General features: G+C 44.1%; 1 protein-coding gene across 2 annotated transcripts in view; it reads left to right on the top strand.

The window, feature by feature from the left end:
• LOC139422845 (poly [ADP-ribose] polymerase tankyrase-1-like) overlaps positions 1-19,578 on the top strand; it is a 157,138-nt gene that overhangs the window by 17,688 nt on the left and 119,872 nt on the right. For both annotated transcript variants that reach the window (XM_071174258.1, XM_071174257.1), the window contains exon 3: positions 12,284-12,379. In XM_071174258.1, coding sequence (XP_071030359.1) covers positions 12,284-12,379 — 96 coding nt within the window. The remainder of the gene's footprint in view (positions 1-12,283; positions 12,380-19,578) is intronic.

Here is a 19,578-nt window from a genome sequence, read left to right on the forward strand (position 1 = left end):
AGCCGGCTACCGCCTGATACCATAACCTGCACCTTAGAGACTGCGCTGCCCTATGTACAGGGCAAAGCCAAGAGTATGCCAAGAGTGTGCAAAGCTGTCATCAAGGCAAATGGTGGCTAAAATATATTTTACACTTTTTTGGTTACGACATGATTCCATGTATTGTTTCATAGTTTTGATGTCTTCACTATTATTCTGCAATGTAAAAAAAAAAAAAAAAAAAAAAAAAAAAACTTGGAATGAGTAGGTGTGTCCAAACTTTTAACTGGTACTGTATTTACTTCACAATTTCAACCATTTTACTGAGTTATAGTTCATTGTAAGGAAATCAGTCAATTGAAATAAATAAATTGGGCTTTAATCTAAGGATTTCACATGACTGGGCTGGGGCGCAGCCATGGTTGGGCCTGGGAGGGCGTAGGCCCACCCACTTGAGTGTCAAGCCCAGCCAATCGGAATGAGATTTTCCCCACAAAAGGGATTTATTAGACAGATACACTCCTCAGTTTCATCAGCTGTCCGGGTGGCTGGTCTCAGACGATCACGCAGGTGAAGAAGCCAGATATGGAGGTTCTGGGCTGGCGTGGTTACACTTGGTCTGCGGTTGTGAGGCCGGTTGGACATACTACCAAAACGATGTTAGAGGCGGCTTATGGTAGAGAAATTAACATTAAATTATCTGGCAACAGCTCTGGTGGACATTCCTGCAGTCAGCATGCCAAATGCACGCACCTTCAAAACTTGAGACATCTGTAGCATTGTGTTGTGTGACAAAACATCACATTTTAGAGTAGCCTTTTATTGTCCACAGCGCAAGGTGCACCTGTCTAATAATCTTGTTTAATCAGCTTCTTGATATGCCATATCAGTCAGGTGGATGGAATATCTTGGCAAACGAGAAGTGTGCACTAGCAGGGATGTAAACAAATTATATTCTTGTTCCGTATTAGAGGTCGACCGATTAATCGGAATGGCCGATTTTCAACTTTTCATAACAATCGGTAATCGGCATTTTTGGACACCGATTAAGGCTGATTACATTGCACTCCACGAGGAAACTGCGTGGCAGGCTGACTACCTGTTATGCGAGTGCAGCAAGGAGCTAAGGTAAGGTGCTATCTAGCATTAAACTTATCTTATAAAAACCAATCAATCTTAACATAATCACTAGTTAACTACACATGGTTGATATTACTAGTTTATCTAGCTTGTCCTGTGTTGCATATAATCGATGCTGTGCCTGTTAATTTCTCATCGAATCACAGCCTACTTCGCCAAACGAGTGATTTAACAAGTGCATTCGCAAAAAAAGCACTGTCTTTGCACCAATGTGTACCTAACCATAAACATCAATGCCTTTCTTAAAATCAATACACAAGTATATATTTTTAAACCTGCATATTTAGTTAATATTGCCTGCTAACATGAATTTCTTTTAACTAGGGAAATTGTGTCACTTCTCTTGCGTTCTGTGCAACAGAGTCTGGATATATGAAGCAGTTTGGGCCGCCTGGCTCGTTGCGAACTGTGTTGACCATTTCTCCCTAACAAAGACAGCCAACTTCGCCAAACGGGATGATTTAACAAAAGCCCATTTGCGAAAAAAGCACAATCGTTGCACGAATGTACCTAACCATAAACACCAATGCCTTTCTTAAAATCAATACACAGAAGTATATTTTTTTAAACCTGTATATATAGTTGAAAGAAATTCATGTTAGCAGGCAATATTAACTAGCGAATTTGTGTCACTTCTCTTGCGTTCATTGCACGCAGAGTCAGGGTATATGCAACAGTTTGAGCCGCCTGGCTCGTTGCAAACTAATTTGCCAGAATTTTACATAATTATGACATAACATTGAAGGTTGTGCAATGTAACAGCAATATTTAGACTTATGGATGCCACCTGTTCACTGAAAGAATAAACGTTTTGTTTTCGAAATGATAGTTTCTGGATTTGACCATATTAATGACCTAAGGCTCGTATTTCTGTGTGTTTATTATATTATAATTAAGTCTATGATTTGATAAAGCAGTCTGACTGAGCGGTGGTAGGCAGCAGCAGGCTCTTAAGCATTCATTCAAACTGCACTTTCCTGCATTTGCCAGTAGCTCTTCGCTGTGCTTCAAGCATTGCGCTATTTATGATTCAAGCTTATCAACTCCCGAGATTAGGCTGGCAATACTAAAGTACCTATTAGAACATCCAATAGTCAAAGGTATATGAAAAACAAATGGTATAGAGAGAAATAGTCCTACAATTCTTATAATAACTACAACCTATAACTTCTTACCTGGGAATATTGAAGATTCATGTTAAAAGGAACCACCAGGTTTCATATGTTCTGAGCAAGGAACTTAAACATTAGCTTTTTTACATGGCACATATTGCACTTTTACTTTCTTCTCCAACACTTTGTTTTTGCATTATTTAAACCAAATTGTGTGTGTGATATATATATATATATATATATATACAGAAAAATCACATTGTATGATTTTTAAGTAATTCATTTGAATTTTATTGCATGACATAAGTATTTGATACATCAGAAAAGCAGAACTTAACATTTGGTACAGAAACCTTTGTTTGCAATTACAGAGATCATACGTTTCCTGTAGTTCTTGACCAGGTTTGCACACACTGCAGCAGGGATTTTGGCCCACTCCTCCATACAGACCTTCTCCAGATCCTTCAGGTTTCGGGGCTGTCGCTGGGCAATACGGACTTTCAGCTCCCTCCAAAGATTTTCTATTGGGTTCAGGTCTGGAGACTGGCTAGGCCACTCCAGGACCTTGAGATGCTTCTTACCACTCCTTAGTTGCCCTGGCTGGCTGTGTGTTTCGGGTCGTTGTCATGCTGGAAGACCCAGCCACGACCCATCTTCAATGCTCTTACTGAGGGAAGGAGGTTGTTGGCCAAGATCTCGCGATACATGGCCCCATCCATCCTCCCCTCAATACGGTGCAGTCGTCCTGTCCCCTTTGCAGAAAAACATCCCCAAAGAATGATGTTTCCACCCCATGCTTCACGGTTGGGATGGTGTTCTTGGGCTTGTACACATCCTTCTTCTTCCTCCAAACACGGCGAGTGGAATTTAGACCAAAAAGCTCTATTTTTGTCTCATCAGACCACATGACCTTCTCCCATTCCTCCTCTGGATCATCCAGATGGTCATTGGCAAACTTCAGACGGGCCTGGACATGCACTGGCTTGAGCAGGGGGACTTTGCGTGCGCTGCAGGATTTTAATCCATGACGGCGTAGTGTGTTCCAAATGGTTCTCTTTGAGACTATGGTCCCAGCTCTCTTCAGGTCATTGACCAGGTCATGCCGTGTAGTTCTGGGCTGATCCCTCACCTTCCTCATGATCATTGATGCCCCACTAGGTGAGATCTTGCATGGAGCCCCAGACCGAGGGTGATTGACCGTCATCTTGAACTTCTTCCATTTTCTAATAATTGCGCCAACAGTTGTTGCCTTCTCACCAAGCTGCTTGCCTATTGTCCTGTAGCCCATCCCAGCCTTGTGCAGGTCTACAATTTTATCCCTGATGTCCTTACACAGCTCTCTGGTCTTGGCCATTGTGGAGAGGTTGGAGTCTGTTTGATTGAGTGTGTGTGGACAGGTGTCTTTTATACAGGTAATGAGTTCAAACAGGTGCAGTTAATACAGGTAATGAGTGGAAAACAGGAGGGCTTCTTAAAGAAAAACTAACAGGTCTGTGAGAGCCGGAATTCTTACTGGTTGGTAGGTGATCAAATACTTATGTCATGCAATAAAATGCAAATTAATTACTTAAAAATCATACAATGTGATTTTCTGGATTTTTGTTTTAACTGTCTCTCACAGTTGAAGTGTACCTATGATAAAAATTACAGACCTCTACATGCTTTGTAAGTAGGAAAACCTGCAAAATCGGCAGTGTATCAAATACTTGTTCTCCCCACTGTATAAAAATCGGCCGATTTAATCGGTATCGGCTATTTTTGGTCCTCCAATAATTGGTATCTGTATCGGCGTTGAAAAATCATAATCGGTCGACCTCTATTCCTTATATGTTCCGGACTTTGGCATTGCTCGTTCTGATATTTCTTTAAAAAATTTGTTTTTTTATTTGGGACTATGTGCGTATTGACTTCTAGGTATTATTACTGCACTGTTGGAGCTAGAACACCTGCGATAACATCTGCAAATCTGTGTACAGGACCAATAAACGTTGATTCGATCTCTGCTCTGCCTCCAGCGAACACAGCAGTGTCTGAGGGCTTCCCTGCATATTAATCTCTGTTACAGGACTGAGACTGCTGCTATGGCCCAGCATATATCTATTTTACAGAGGGCTCCTTTCATTGGATTTTAATTTGCTCTCTCTTCCTCAAAGGCTTTCTCTTTCTCAGTGTCTCCCCCCTCCTTTAGTTACCAGTCTAATAGGACAGGAGAGGATGTGGAGGAGAATGTGATTTGGTGCAGAGCTACATCACATTTGTGTTGAGGAATGAGTGAGTAACGTCACCGATGTGGAAGGAGAGAGAGGCAGACCGACATGGGCCGCCATTTATCCAAGTGATCATCTGAGTGCCGATGTTTGAGAAAAGCTGCTGCCACTCTGCTCGCTTCAGTGAATAAGTATGATGACAAATGGCTCTGAAAGCTAGCACCCACACACTGTTAGGCTGTGTAGAATTATTATTTTATTTATTTGAGGTTTGATTTAGATTGAGTAGGAGTTGTTTTCAACATAACCTTTTATGTTTTTCTCTCCCTGCCTCTCCCCTGTTCTCTGCCTCTCTCCTGCTCTCTGCCTCTATTCTGTGTGTTTTCTTCAGCGTGTAGGCCTTGGTAATACAGAGAGCAGTGTCAGTGCAGGGTGTGTGTGTGTCCTTGTTTTTGAAAGAAACACCATTTTTGTGTCCATTTTTAAAATAACATCAAATTGATCAGAAATGCAGTGTAGACATTGTTAATGTTGTAAATGACTATTGTAGCTGGAAGAAATCTATTCAGAACAGCACAAACTGTCTCTAACCAGAATAGAAAGAGGAGTGGGAGGCCCCGGTGCACAACTGAGCAAGAGGACAAGTACATTAGAGAAACAGATGCCTCACAAGTCCTCAACTGGCAGCTTCATTAAGTAGTACCCGCAAAACACCAGTCTCAATGTCAACACTGAAGAGGCAACTCCGGGATGCTGGCCTTCTAGGCAGAGTTGCAAAGAAAGAGCCATATCTCAGATTGGCCGATAAAAAGAAACAATTAAGATGGACAAAAGAACACAGACACTGGACAGAGGAACTCTGCCTAGAAGGCCAGCACCCCGGAGTCGCCTCTTCACTGTTGACGTTGAGACTGGTGTTTTGAGGGTACTATTTAATGAAGCTGCCAGTTGAGGACTTGAGGCGTCTGTTTCTCAAAATAGACACTGGTGTACTTGTCCTCTTGCTCAGTTGTTCACCGTGGCCTCCAACTCCTCCTTTTTATTCTGGTTAGAGCCAGTTTGCTCTGTTCTGTGAAGGGAGTAGTACACAGCGTTGTACGAGATCTTCAGTTTCTTTGCAATTTCTCGCATGGAATAGCCTTAATTTCCGAGAACAAGAATAGACTGACGAGTTTCTGAAGAAAGTTCTTTGTTTCTGGCCATTTTGAGCCAGTAATCTAACTCACAAATGCTGATGCTCCAGATACTCAAGTAGTTTGTACAAGGCCAGTTTTATTGCTTCTTTAATTAGAACAACAGTTTTCATCTGTGCTAACATAATTGCAAAAGGGGTTTCCTAATGATCAATTAGCCGTTTAAAATGATGCACTTGAATTAGCTATCACAACATGCCATTGGAACACAGGAGTGATGGTTGCTGATAATGGGCCCCTGTACGCCTATGTAGATATTCCATAGAAAATCTGCCGTTTCTACATTGTAGAATAATTATGAAGACATCAAAACTATGAAATAACACACATGGAATAATGTAGTAACCAAAACAGTGTTAAACAAGTCAAAATATATTTGAGATTCTTCAAAGTAGCCACCCTTTGCCTTGATGACAGCTTTGGCATTCTCTCAACCAGCTTCATTAACTGGTCACCTGTAATGCTTTTTGAACCGTTTTGAAGGAGTTCCCACATATGCTGAGCACTTGTTGGTTGCTTTTCACTCTGCGGCCCAACTCATCCCAAACTATTTTGGGTTGAGGTCGGGTGATCGTGGAGGCCAGGTCCTCTCATGCAGCACTCCATCACTCTCCTTCTTGGTCAAGTAGCCCTTACACAGCCTGGAGATGTGTTTGGTCATTGTCCTGTTGAAAATCCTATATTTAGCCTCGTTATTGTTATGTCATTTTTATTTTACCTTTTAGTTTTCTTAACTTTTCTTAGAACTAGGACAGAAGAATTTATAACTGACTTTTTCAGATCCCCTTATTGTATGGGACACTTTTAAATGTGCCTTTAGAGGCCATGCAATTCAGTACTCATCTATAAAACAAAATGGACGATACATTGGAGATAATATAAGACAAGTACTGGAAACAATAAAATACTATGAAATATTGGGGACACCATGCCTGGTTTTCATAGCTGATTTTGAAAAGGCTTTTGTTAAAGTACGACTGGAATTTATATATAAACATTTTTATTGCCATTTAAATGATAGCTGTTAAAATTAGATCAAACAATAATATTAAGGGATTAGAAATCCGTGGCTTAAAAACTAAGGTGTCATTGTACGCTGATGATTTATGTTTTCTTTTAAAACCACAATTAGAATCTATCCATGGCTTCATAGAGGATCTAGATACTTTTGCTATCCTCTCTGGATTAAAACCAAATCATGATAAGTGTACTTACTATATTACATATTGGATCACAAAAATGCAAATTTTACATTATCATGTAGTTTACCAATTAAATGGTCGGATGGAGATGTGGGCATAGTCGGTATTTAAATCCCGAAAGAAATGATCTCACTCCAATAACATTTTATAGAAAGTTAGCAAAAATAGATAAGATCTTGCTACCATGGAAAGGGAAATACCTGTCAATTTGTGGAAAAATCACCCTGATTAACTCTTTAGTAATATCACATATTTGCTTATGGTTTTGCCTAGCGACCTGCTTTTTAAATTATATGAACAAAAAATATTACATTTTATTTGGAATGGCAAGTCAGACAAATTGAAAAGGGCCTATTTATATAACGAATATGAATTTGGAGGGCAGAAATGATTAAATATTAAAGAATTAGACCTCTCACTAAAGGCATCAGTCATACAAATGTTATACTTAAATCCAAACTGGTTCTCTAGTAAATTGGTAGGAATGTCTCGTCCTATGTTCGAGAATGTCCTTTTTCCCTTTATTCAGATTATACAGTGCCTTGCGAAAGTATTCGGCCCCCTTGAACTTTGCGACCTTTTGCAACATTTCAGGCTTCAAACATAAAGATATAAAACTGTATTTTTTTGTGAAGAATCAACAACAAGTGGGACACAATCATGAAGTGGAACGACATTTATTGGATATTTCAAACTTTTTTAACAAATCAAAAACTGAAAAATTGGGCGTGAAAAATTATTCAGCCCCTTTACTTTCAGTGCAGCAAACTCTCTCCAGAAGTTCAGTGAGGATCTCTGAATGATCCAATGTTGATCTAAATGACTAATGATGATAAATACAATCCACCTGTGTGTAATCAAGTCGCCGTATAAATGCACCTGCACTGTGATAGTCTCAGAGGTCCGTTAAAAGCGCAGAGAGCATCATGAAGAACAAGGAACACACCAGGCAGGGCCGAGATACTGTTGTGAAGAAGTTTAAAGCCGGATTTGGATACAAAAAGATTTCCCAAGCTTTAAACATCCCAAGGAGCACTGTGCAAGCGATAATATTGAAATGGAAGGAGTATCAGACCACTGCAAATCTACCAAGACCTGGCCGTCCCTCTAAACTTTCAGCTCATACAAGGAGAAGACTGATCAGAGATGCAGCCAAGAGGCCCATGATCACTCTGGATGAACTGCAGAGATCTACAGCTGAGGTGGGAGACTCTGTCCATAGGACAACAATCAGTCGTATATTGCACAAATCTGGCCTTTATGGAAGAGTGGCAAGAAGAAAGCCATTTCTTAAAGATATCCATAAAAAGTGTTGTTTAAAGTTTGCCACAAGCCACCTGGGAGACACACCAAACATGTGGAAGAAGGTGCTCTGGTCAGATGAAACCAAAATTGAACTTTTTGGCAACAATGCAAAACGTTATGTTTGGCGTAAAAGCAACACAGCTCATCACCCTGAACACACCATCCCCACTGTCAAACATGGTGGTGGCAACATCATGGTTTGGGCCTGCTTTTCTTCAGCAGGGACAGGGAAGATGGTTAAAATTGATGGGAAGATGGATGGAGCCAAATACAGGACCATTCTGGAGGAAAACCTGATGGAGTCTGCAAAAGACCTGAGACTGGGACGGAGATTTGTCTTCCAACAAGACAATGATCCAAAACATAAAGCAAAATCTACAATGGAATGGTTCAAAAATAAACATATCCAGGTGTTTGAATGGCCAAGTCAAAGTCCAGACCTGAATCCAATCGAGAATCTGTGGAAAGAACTGAAAACTGCTGTTCACAAATGCTCTCCATCCAACCTCACTGAGCTCGAGCTGTTTTGCAAGGAGGAATAGGAAAAAATTTCAGTCTCTCGATGTGCAAAACTGATAGAGACATACCCCAAGCGACTTACAGCTGTAATCGCAGCAAAAGGTGGCGCTACAAAGTATTAACTTAAGGGGGCTGAATAATTTTGCACGCCCAATTTTTCAGTTTTTGATTTGTTAAAAAAGTTTGAAATATCCAATAAATGTCGTTCCACTTCATGATTGTGTCCCACTTGTTGTTGATTCTTCACAAAAAAATACAGTTTTATATCTTTATGTTTGAAGCCTGAAATGTGGCAAAAGGTCGCAAAGTTCAAGGGGGCCGAATACTTTCGCAAGGCACTGTACCTGCTCACTTTCGGTTGTTTGAAAAGTAAATAATCTCAATATCTTACTTTTTTAAACAAGCCTTAGAAAGTTGGTTGCAATTTCAGTTTAATCCACCTGAAAAGACAGAACAAATAATACAACAAATATTGTGGTTAAACTCAAATATACTAATTGATAAAAAAAAACATTTTTTGAATAAATATAATTTTTGTGAATGATATAAATAGGACTGGTGGAGTTATGTCACACATGCAGTTAACACAGACATATGGAGATTTCTGCTCTACCCAAAATGACAACCAACTAATTGCAGCATTACAACAAAAATGGAAGAGGTAAGTAAAGGGGGAAAAAGAAAAAGTAAGGAACTTGTATGTCGGCCCTGTATTAAAGAACATAAATGGTTAAAGAAAAGTGTGATAAATAAAGACATATACCAATTTAATTTAAGGACCAAAAACTGACAGCTGTGCCATATAAATTGCAAAATAGTTGGGAAGAGTTTCGATGTACCCATTCCATGGCACATGGCTTATGAATTAATACGCAAAACAACGGCAGATTCAAAACATTTTTTCAATTTAAATGACTATACAAAATTCTTGCAATTATATATATGGGGAATACAATCTTCCCAGCTCTGCAGATTTTGCTGTGAGGAGGCAGAGTCATTAGATAATTTATTTTGGTACTGTCCATATATAGCTCGTTTTTGGTCACAGGTCCAGGAATGGCTGAAGAGTTGCAACATTTGCGTAGAACTAACGCTGCAGATAGCAATACTGGGTGATTTGAAAAGCCATAGTCAATCAATCAGTAATATAATAATTATTTTAGCAACATTTTTAATTTACCTTTTGTAGAAGCTATAAGATTAGAAAGATTCAGTACTTTTGTCAAGCATCACAGCACAGTTGAAAAATATATGGTAAATCGAAATCCAGAATGGATGGTGTTGAGAGATAGATGGGAGGAGTTGAATGGAGCTGAAGGGTGGGACTAATAACAAGATAACCAATGTAAAACATACGGGGTCTGTAAAGTGTATATAGGTTCAGAAAGTTTGTGAAATAATCCAGTTACAAATAGAAATCAAAATGGATGGACATCAGAAATAGAGGAATGACTAAAAACAAGCAATATATAACTATTGTAAAATAGATTGTGTCTGAAAAATGTGTATAAGATGTATAAACTGAAGGTAAAAGCCTAAGTGGCATTGTTTATTAGTTTACCCCAATCGGGGGAAGGTTGGTAGGGTTTGCGGGGAATAATGAAGGTATATTCTAAAAAAAAGTATATCTACAGTTGAAGTCAGAAGTTTATATACACCATAGCCAAATACAGTTAAACTCAGTTTTTCACAATTCCTGACATTTAATCCCAGTAAAAATTCCCTGTCTTAGTTAGAATCACCACTTTATTTTAAGAATGTGAAATGTCAGAATAATAGTAGAGAGAGTGATGTATTTCAGCTTTTTATTTATTTCACCATATTCCAAGTGGGTCAGACTTTACATACACTCAATTAGTATTTGGTAGCATTGCCTTTAAATGGTTTAACTTGGGTCAAACGTTTTGGGTAGCCTTCCACAAGTTTACCACAATAAGTTGGGTGTATTTTGGCCCATTCCTCCTGACAGAGCTGGTGTAACTGAGTCAGGTTTGTAGGCCTCCTTGCTCTGTCGTAGCAGAATCAGAATTCTTTAGGTAACATTTATAAATAAGATGTTTTATTAATTTTATAGCATGCTTATGTGGGCCCAGAGAGGGGAGAGGTCTGGTTAGTCTTATCTGTGAATGTGTCATGTGTAAATTTATCTTTTAAACCATGTGAAGGGATGGTTGAGGGGGAACCAATTATCTCTTGGCTCCACAATGTCTGTGTGCCAGTCACTGTCTCTCTGTGATCTTGTCCAGGAAGCGGTGTATTTGATATATGCTAGTGGATGGGGTTTTGTTTTTGGTCCTGAGTGGTACCAAGATCGAGATAAGAACATAGTTTAGGAGACAAAGCTGAACGATAATTTATAGCCCAATGCTGTCTGGCTATGTGTGTCTTTGCTATAAAGGATCTCAGTTGCAATGTGTAAGGACTCTCAGAGAATTCATTTATAGACACTGAATTGATCTGAGAGTCACAGGGTTGTGATGGAGCTCATAATAATTAAAGATGGACTTTATGATAACCCGTGACTTTTGTGGTGGTTTGCTCTCATGATTTGGTAATACAGGAAATTTCCACTACTTTTTCAGTTCTGCCCACAAATTTTCTATAGGATTGAGGTCAAGGCTTTGTGATGGTCACTCCAATATCTTGACTTTGTTGTCCTTAAGCCATTTTGCCACAACTTTGGAAGTATGCTTGGGGTCATTGTCCATTTGGAAGACCCATTTGTGACCAAGCTTTAACTTCCTGTCTGATGTCTTGAGATGTTTCTTCAATATATCCACAGAATTTTCTTACCTCATGATGCCATCTATTTTGTGAAGTGCACCAGTCCCTCCTGCAGCAAAGCACCCCCACAACATGATGCTGCCACCCCCCGTGCGTCCCCCCTTTTTCCTCCAAACATATTGATGGTCATTATGGCCAAACAGTTCTATTTTTGTTTCATCAGACCAGAGGACATTTCTCCAAAATGTACGATCTTTGTCCCCATGTGCAGTTGCAAACCGTAGTCTGGCTTTTTTATGGCGGTTTTGGAGCAGTGGCTTCTTCCTTGCTGAGTGGCCTTTCAGGTTATTTCGATATAGGACTCGTTTTACTGTGGATATAGATACTTTTGAACCCGTTTCCTCCAGCGTCTTCATAAGGTTCTTTGCTGTTGTTCTGCTGTTTGTTCCCCTCAGACAATCGCTGGGGAGATTAAAACGCTGCAACCTGGGAAGCTTGGCCTTCTCTCCACTTCTTTTTTTATTTTCTCTCACCCTCCCTCCTCGGGATAGATGGAGAGAGGCAGGCAGGCTTTGATATTCTGCTCTCATACCTGTGATGGAGTCACATGGTCGTGCCGTGTCGTCCTGCCTGTTTTTATAATCTGTCTTTTTCCCCTCCTCCGCAGCGTTCCGTTTGGGCTGTTGTTTTTTTCTGCTCTTGCAGCCAGCTGCCGCTCTGGTCCTCCGTTCTCAAGACACACCGCTGGTGTGCCATGTATGTTTATGTCTGCAGCATGCCGCGGGGCCAGAGAGTGCTAGCGGGCAGCAGTGGCAGTAGCGCTAGTTCTGGTGTTAGCAGCAGCCGTGGTCTGTGTCTGTCCCTGCCTGAGCTCAGCTACTGTCTGTGTTTCCCCTGCACAGTGCTGCTCCAGCACGGAGCTGACCCCAACATACGCAACACTGACGGCAAGAGTGCCCTGGACCTGGCCGACTCGTCCGCCAAGGCTGTACTCACCGGTAAGTGATAAGCTGCTTACTTTACCTCTCTCCCTCTCCCTCTCTGTTTACCTCTATTGCCCTCTTTTTCCCTCTCACCACCTCCACTGTAATCTTTCTCAATTCCTCTCTCGCCCTCTCCCTACCACTACCACTCTCACCTACATAGTTTTCTACCTACATACCTAGCGTTTTCTCTACCTCATGCTCTCTATTCAATTCAAGGGGCTTTATTGGCATGAGAAACATAAGTTTACATTGCCAAAGCAAGTGAAGTAGATAATACACAAAAGTTAAATAAACAATAAAAATGAACAGTAAACATTACACTCACAGAAGTCCCCAAAAAATAGACATTTGAAATGTCATATGTCTATATACAGTGTTTAAACAATGTGCAAATGGTTAAAGTACAAAAGGGAAAATAAATAAACATAAATATGGGTTGTATTTACAGTGGTGTTTGTTCTTCACTGGTTGCCCTTTTCTTGTGGCAACAGGTCACAAATCTTGCTGCTGTGATGGCACACTGGTGTTTCTATCTACCTCCTCTAGCACACTCTTCCTACGTAACTCTGTCTACCTCTCTACTCTCCCAGAGATCTTAACCCTTCTTACTTCTCTGCCTCATCCATCTTTAAATGTTTCATGGAGTTATCTTTCGGAGTTATCTGTTGATTGTGTGATGCGGTGGCTCTCTCTCTCGCTCGCGCTCTCACTCTCGCTCTCTCTCTCTCTCGCTCTCTCTCTCTCACGCTCTCTCTCTCTCACGCTCTCTCTGGCGCTCTCGCTCTCTCTCTGGCGCTCTCTCTCACGCTCTGGCGCTCTCGCTCTCTCGCTTTCTCTCTGGCACTCTCGCTCTCTCTCTTGCGCTCCCTCTCTCTGGCGCTCTCGCTCTCTCTCTGGCGCTCTCGCTCTCTCTCTGGCGCTCTCGCTCTCTCTCTGGCGCTCTCGATTTCTCTCTGGCGCTCTCATGCTCTCTCTCTCTTGCGCTCCCTCTCTCTGGCGCTCTCGCTCTCTCGCTCTCTGGCGCTCTCGCTCTCTGGCGCTCTTGCTCTGTCACTCTCGCTCTGGCGCTCTCGCTCTCTCTCTGGCGCTCTCGCTCTCTCTCTGGCGCTCTCGCTCTCTCTCTGGCGCTCTCACGCTCTCTCTCGCGCCCTCTCTGGCGCTCTCGCGCCCTCTCTGGCGCTCTCGCGCTCTCTCTGGCGCTCTCGCGCTCTCTCTGGCGCTCTCTCTGGCGCTCTCGCGCTCTCTCTGGCGCTCTCGCGCTCTCGCGCTCTCTCTGGCGCTCTCGCGCCCTCGCGCTCTCTCTGGCGCTCTCGCGCCCTCGCGCTCTCTCTGGCGCTCTCGCGCTCTCTCTGGCGCTCTCTGGCGCTCTCGCGCTCTCTGGCGCTCTCGCTCTCTCTCTGGCGCTCTCGTGCTCTCTCTGGCGCTCTCGCGCTCTCTCTGGCGCTCTCGCGCTCTCTCTGGCGCTCTCGTGTTCTCTCTGGCGCTCTCTCTGGCGCTCTCGCGCTCTCTCTGGCGCTCTCTCTCTGGCGCTCTTGTGCTCTCTCTCTGGCGCTCTCGTGCTCTCTCGCGGTCGCTTGCTCGCTCTCTGGCGCTCTTGCTCGCTCTCTGGCGCTCTCGCTCGCTCTCTGGCGCTCTCGCTCGCTCTCTGGCGCTCTCGCTCGCTCTCTGGCGCTCGCTCTCTGGCGCTCTCGCTCGCTCGCTCTCTGGCGCTCTCGCTCGCTCGCTCTCTGGCGCTCTCGCTCGCTCGCTCTCTGGCGCTCTCGCTCGCTCTCTCTCTCTGGCGCTCTCGCTCGCTCGCCCTCTCTCTGGCGCTCTCGCTCTCTCTCTGGCGCTCTCGCTCTCTCTCTGGCGCTCTCGCTCTCTCTCGCTCTCGCTCGCTCTTTGGCGCTCTCTGTCTCTCTCTGGCGCTCTCGCTCTCTCTCTGGCGCGCTCTCTCTGGCGCTCTCGCTCTCTCTGGCACTCTTTCTCGCGCTCTCTCTGGCGCTCTTGCGCTCTCTCTGGCGCTCTCGCTTTCTCTCTGGCGCTCTCGCTCTCTCTCTGGCGCTCTCGCTCTCTCTCTGGCGCTCTCGCTCGCTCTCTCTCTGGCGCTCTCGCTCTCTCTCTGGCGCTCTTGCTCTCTCGCTCTCTCTCTGGCGCTCTCTCTCTCTCTGGCGCTCTCGCTCTCTCTGGCGCTCTCGCTCTCTCTCTCTCTGGCGCTCTCGCTCTCTCTCTGGCGCTCTCGCTCTCTCTGGCGCTCTCGCTCTCTCTGGCGCTCTCGCTCTCTCTCTGGCGCTCTCGCTCTCTCTCTGGCGCTCGTGCTCTCTCTGGCGCTCTCGCTCTCGTGCTCTCTCTCTGGCGCTCTCGTGCTCTCTCTCTGGCGCTCTCTTGCTCTCTCGCGGTCGCTCGCTCGCTCTCTGGCGCTCTCGCTCTCTGGCGCTCTCGCTCTCTGGCGCTCTCGCTCTCTGGCGCTCTCGCACTCTGGCGCTCTCGCTCGCACTCTGGCGCTCTCGCTCGCTCTCGCTCGCTCTCTCTCTGGCGCTCTCGCTCGCTCTCTCTCTGGCGCGCTCGCTCACTCTCTCTCTGGCGCTCTCGCTCGCTCGCTCGCCCTCTCTCTGGCGATCTCGCTCTCTCTCTGGCGCTCTCGCTCTCTCTCTGGCGCTCTCGCTCTCTCTCTGGCGCTCTCGCTCTCTCTCTGGCGCTCTCGCTCTCTCTCTGGCGCTCTCGCTCGCTCTCTGGCGCTCTCGCTCGCTCTCTGGCGCTCTCGCTCGCTCTCTGTCTCTCTCTGGCGCTCTCGCTCTCTCTCTGGCGCGCTCTCTCTGGCGCTCTCGCTCTCTCTGGCACTCTCTCTCGCGCTCTCTCGCGCTCTCTCTGGCTCTCTTGCGCTCTCTCTCTGGCGCTCTCGCTCTCTCACGCTCTGGCGCTCTCTCACGCTCTGGCGCTCTCGCTCTCTCGCTTTCTCTCTGGCATTCTCGCTCTCTCTCTGGCGCTCTCGCTCTTTCTCTGGCGCTCTCGCTCTTTCTCTGGCGCTCTTTCTCTGGCGCTATCGCTCTTTCTCTGGCGCTCTCGCTCTTTCTCTGGCGCTCTCGCTCTCTCTCTGGCGCTTTCGCGCTCTCTCTGGCGCTTTCGCGCTCTCTCTGGCGCTCTCGCTCTCTCTCTGGCGCTCTCGCTCTCTCTCTGGCGCTCTCGCTCTCTCTCTGGCGCTCTCGCTCTCTCTCTGGCGCTCTCGCTCTCTCTCTGGCGCTCGCGCTCTCTCTCGCTCTCTGGCGCTCTCGCTCTCTGGCGCTCTCGCTCTCTGGCGCTCTCGCTCTCTGGCTCTCGCTCTCTGGCGCTCTCGCTCTCTCATGCGCTCTCGTGCTCTCTCTCTGGCGCTCTCGTGCTCTCTCTCTGGCGCTCTCGTGCTCTCTCTCTGGCGCTCTCGTGCTCTCTCTCTGGCGCTCTCGTGCTCTCTTGCGGTCTCGCTCTCGCTCTCTGGCGCTCTCGCTCGCTCTCTGGCGCTCTCGCTCGCTCTCTCTGGCGCTCTCGCTCGCTCGCTCTCTCTCTGGCGCTCTCGCTCGCTCGCTCTCTCTCTGGCGCTCTCGCTCGCTCTCTCGTTCGCGCTCTCTCTCGCTCTCTCTCTCTCCCGTTTGCGCTCTCCCGTTTGCGCTCTCTCGTTTGCGCTCTCCCGTTTGCGCTCTCTCGTGCGCACTCTCTTGCTCTCTCCCTCGCTGTCTCTCACGCTCTCTTATTCTCTCAGCATTCAGCAACAGTCAGACTCATCCATAATTAGGCTGTTCCATTCTGTTTCTGTTCTTTCATGCTCTTTCTGTTTACATGGGGTTACATCATATTCCCTGGCTGGTAAATAAATGAAGGAGAGAAATACAGAACAGAGAACGGTCCTAGGAAGCTTTCCACCCACCTTGTAAACAACGATCAGGGAGAGGATATCTGCTGGCATTTTGGTATGTGAGGCAGATGTGAATTGATTTGATAACAGTATTCAACACCATGACATCACACAGTATAGCGAGAGTAGCAAGGACTATTACACTCTGAAACCGTTTAGTAATCTAGGGTGTCATTTGTTGGTGAATATGACAGGGACAGCAACTTCAGCTTATTGATTCATGTGTGAAGTCGGCTTATTAAACCGCGTGTGTGTGCGTGTTGGGGCTTGGCGAAATGGCCAAAATATAATCGTATTTGTCTTCTTTTTGACGGTATGGCGGTATTTGAATAATAAAAGTTATTAAAATAAAATAATAGAGAAAAATGTGCTTAGTACTACTAACGTAAACTCACTCACTTTTGTCCATCGCCTTGGTCCGTGACCTTATTTTAGCGCCAAAAAAAAAGGTAATACTTCCAGGTCAACTGTAATATGAATACCACTGTAAAGCACAATCTCTTCCCTTTCCAACAAAATCCGGGGAGACCTCCACGCTGCCTGTTTCTGCATAATTTACATAAGTGATGGAGCTTCGCCGGGCCTTTTTAAAAATGGCGGGTGGGGAGTGAAGGCTACGAAGTGAATAATGAAGTTTTCTTACAAGTTTATATGGTTAAGCATGATTTTAATCTGTGAGAGAAGGGCTACCCCTGGTGGAAAGAGGCTGTACGGCACAAAATGAGATGCAAATGGGCGCTGTACGTTACGTAGTGACACGTCACGATGTAACGTACAGTGTCAGAGGGGTCCGTTTTTTCATTTTTTCTCCAATACTGTTAGTCCATTACCATTACCATGTTCACACCACAGAGTTTGATGCCAACACAGTCACTACAGTCCCATTCGTTTTCATTGCAGCCTCGTTTGAATGTCGCGGTCGCGCACATTTGTACGGATTGGGGTGAGTTTACATTAATAATACATGGGATTTATCAATGACCCAAAGTCACTTAAAGTGCATGGTAGTGCATGACCCTAGGATAGCAAGACATGTATTGCAAGTGGTTTTAATGGTCTTTCCCCTTTATACTGTTCAACCAAACTTCAACCAAAAATAATAGGAGGAGAAAACTGACAGTGAAGTAGTCCTGTTTGAGGTTACAACAGAGGATGTTCTACCAACACTGGTACTCCACCAGTGCTTGCTTTTTGCTTTTTTGCAATTTTTCTTCGTTTAATACGCTAATTAGTTTTCATTTACATACTGTGTCACGTTCCTTTTTTTGTTGCTATGTCTCTATTTCATCCCCAGAAAGTTTTCCTTTATCAGAATAATTATTCTCCTCGACTGTATTTCCGGGTTCAAATGCAGTTCTTACATTCACCTTTAGAGGCCAGACTGCCGACTTCTGGGGGTCTCTATTTGGCAAACTCGCACTCCCGAAGTTGTTGACTTGTTGTGCTAGCAAGTTAGCTAGCAGTTCTCAGCTTTTAGCAGTTTCCTACTGCCGACAGAAACGGATGATTTCCATCATTTATTTCTGTATCATTACTGAATTATTGAATGTAACAAATCAAACTTTAAATACCGTTAGAGAAGGTACAGTACTAATCCACACTGGTGCTTGGATCAATGCAGGTACAGGACCAGTCAAAAGTTTGGACACACCTACTCAAGGTTTTTTTTCCCTACATTGTAGAATAATTGTGAAGACATCACAACTATGAAATGACACGTATGGATTCATGGAGGTGTGTTGGGTTATTGTCCTGTTGAAAACAAATGATAGTCCCACTATGGGATGGCATATCACTGCAGAATGCTGCCATGCAGAATGCTGCCATAGCCATGTTGGTTATGTGCCTTGAATTCTAAATCAATCACAAACAGTGTCACCAGCAAAGCACCATCACACCACCACCTCCATGCTTCACTTTGGGAATCATACATGCGAAGATCATCCGTTCAACTACTCTGCGTCTCACAAGCACGAGGTGGTCGGAACCCCAAATCTCAAATTTAGACTCATCAGACCAAAGGACAGATTTCCAAGGGGTCTAAGGTACATTGCCCGTGTTTCTTGGCCCAAGCAAGTCTCTTCTTCTTATTGGTGTCCTTTAGTCATTTTTTTAGCAATTCAATCATGACGGCCTGGTCTCCTCTGTACAGTTGATGTTGAGATGTCTGTTACTTGAACTCTGCAGCCTAAATAAGTGTTTCACAATCTGAGGCTGGTAACTCTAATGAACTTATCCTCTGCAGCAGAGTTAACTCTGGGTCTTCCTTTCCTGTGGTGGTCCTCATGAGCCAGTTTCATCATAGCGCTTTTTGGTTTTTGCGACTGCACCTGTTGAGACTTTTAAAGTTCTTGAAATGTTTCCCGGATTGACTGACCTTCTTGTCTTAAAGTAATGATGCACTGTTGTTTCTCTTTGCTTATTTGAGTTGTTCTTGCCATAATATGGACTTAGTCTTTTACCAAATCAGTCTATCTTCTGTAGAGCACCCCTACCTTGTCACAACACAACTGATTTGCTCAAACGCATTAAGAAGAAAATAAATTCAAATAATGTAATTTTAAAAAGGCACACCTGTTAATTGAAATCCATTCCAGGTGACTACCTCATGAAGCTGGTTGAGAGAATGCCAAGAGTGTGCAAAGCTGTCATCAAGGCAAAGGGTGGCTACTTTGAAGAATCTCAAATATAAAATCTATTTTAATTTAATATTTTTGGGAAACTACATGATTCCATATGTGTTATTTTATAGTTTTTATGTCTTCACTTTTATTCTACAATGAAGAAAAATCCTTGAATGAATAGGTGTGTCCAATCTTTTGACTGGTACAGTATATGGATGATGTATATAGCCAGGCACATTTAACAGTTAGCCTATTGATTATAGACCTCATTAAGTTGGTTTCCTCTCCTCACTTTTCTTAGACAATAAGGCAAGGGCTGTTTTCTCATCTCCTCATTCTGCAGCTGCCTCCGCCCCATTGTTCTCAATGCTTTGATATTATGCATATAGTGGTCTAGGAAAAGGCGCAAATTCAACAGAGCACTGATGTGTTTCAGAACCGCGGACAGCGACTACTATCTAATGCCAATTTGTTATGAAATTATATTCATTTTATTAGTGTTGCACAATTGTTCTTATGTATATAAACATATAACATTTCTGTAGCACATGTCTTAGTCTGATGGACTGTACCATCCCAACGCACCTCCACAATGGATTAGTCCACTCAGGTGCGAATCAGACATGTATCTTGTACACTATTATATATATATTTTTGCTACTGCTCAACTAAAGAAATCTCGGGCGACCAACACAATCGACCAATCGACTAAATGAGGTCAG

This window comes from Oncorhynchus clarkii, chromosome 12 (genome assembly GCF_045791955.1).
Source record: "Oncorhynchus clarkii lewisi isolate Uvic-CL-2024 chromosome 12, UVic_Ocla_1.0, whole genome shotgun sequence".
NCBI lineage: Eukaryota > Metazoa > Chordata > Actinopteri > Salmoniformes > Salmonidae > Oncorhynchus > Oncorhynchus clarkii.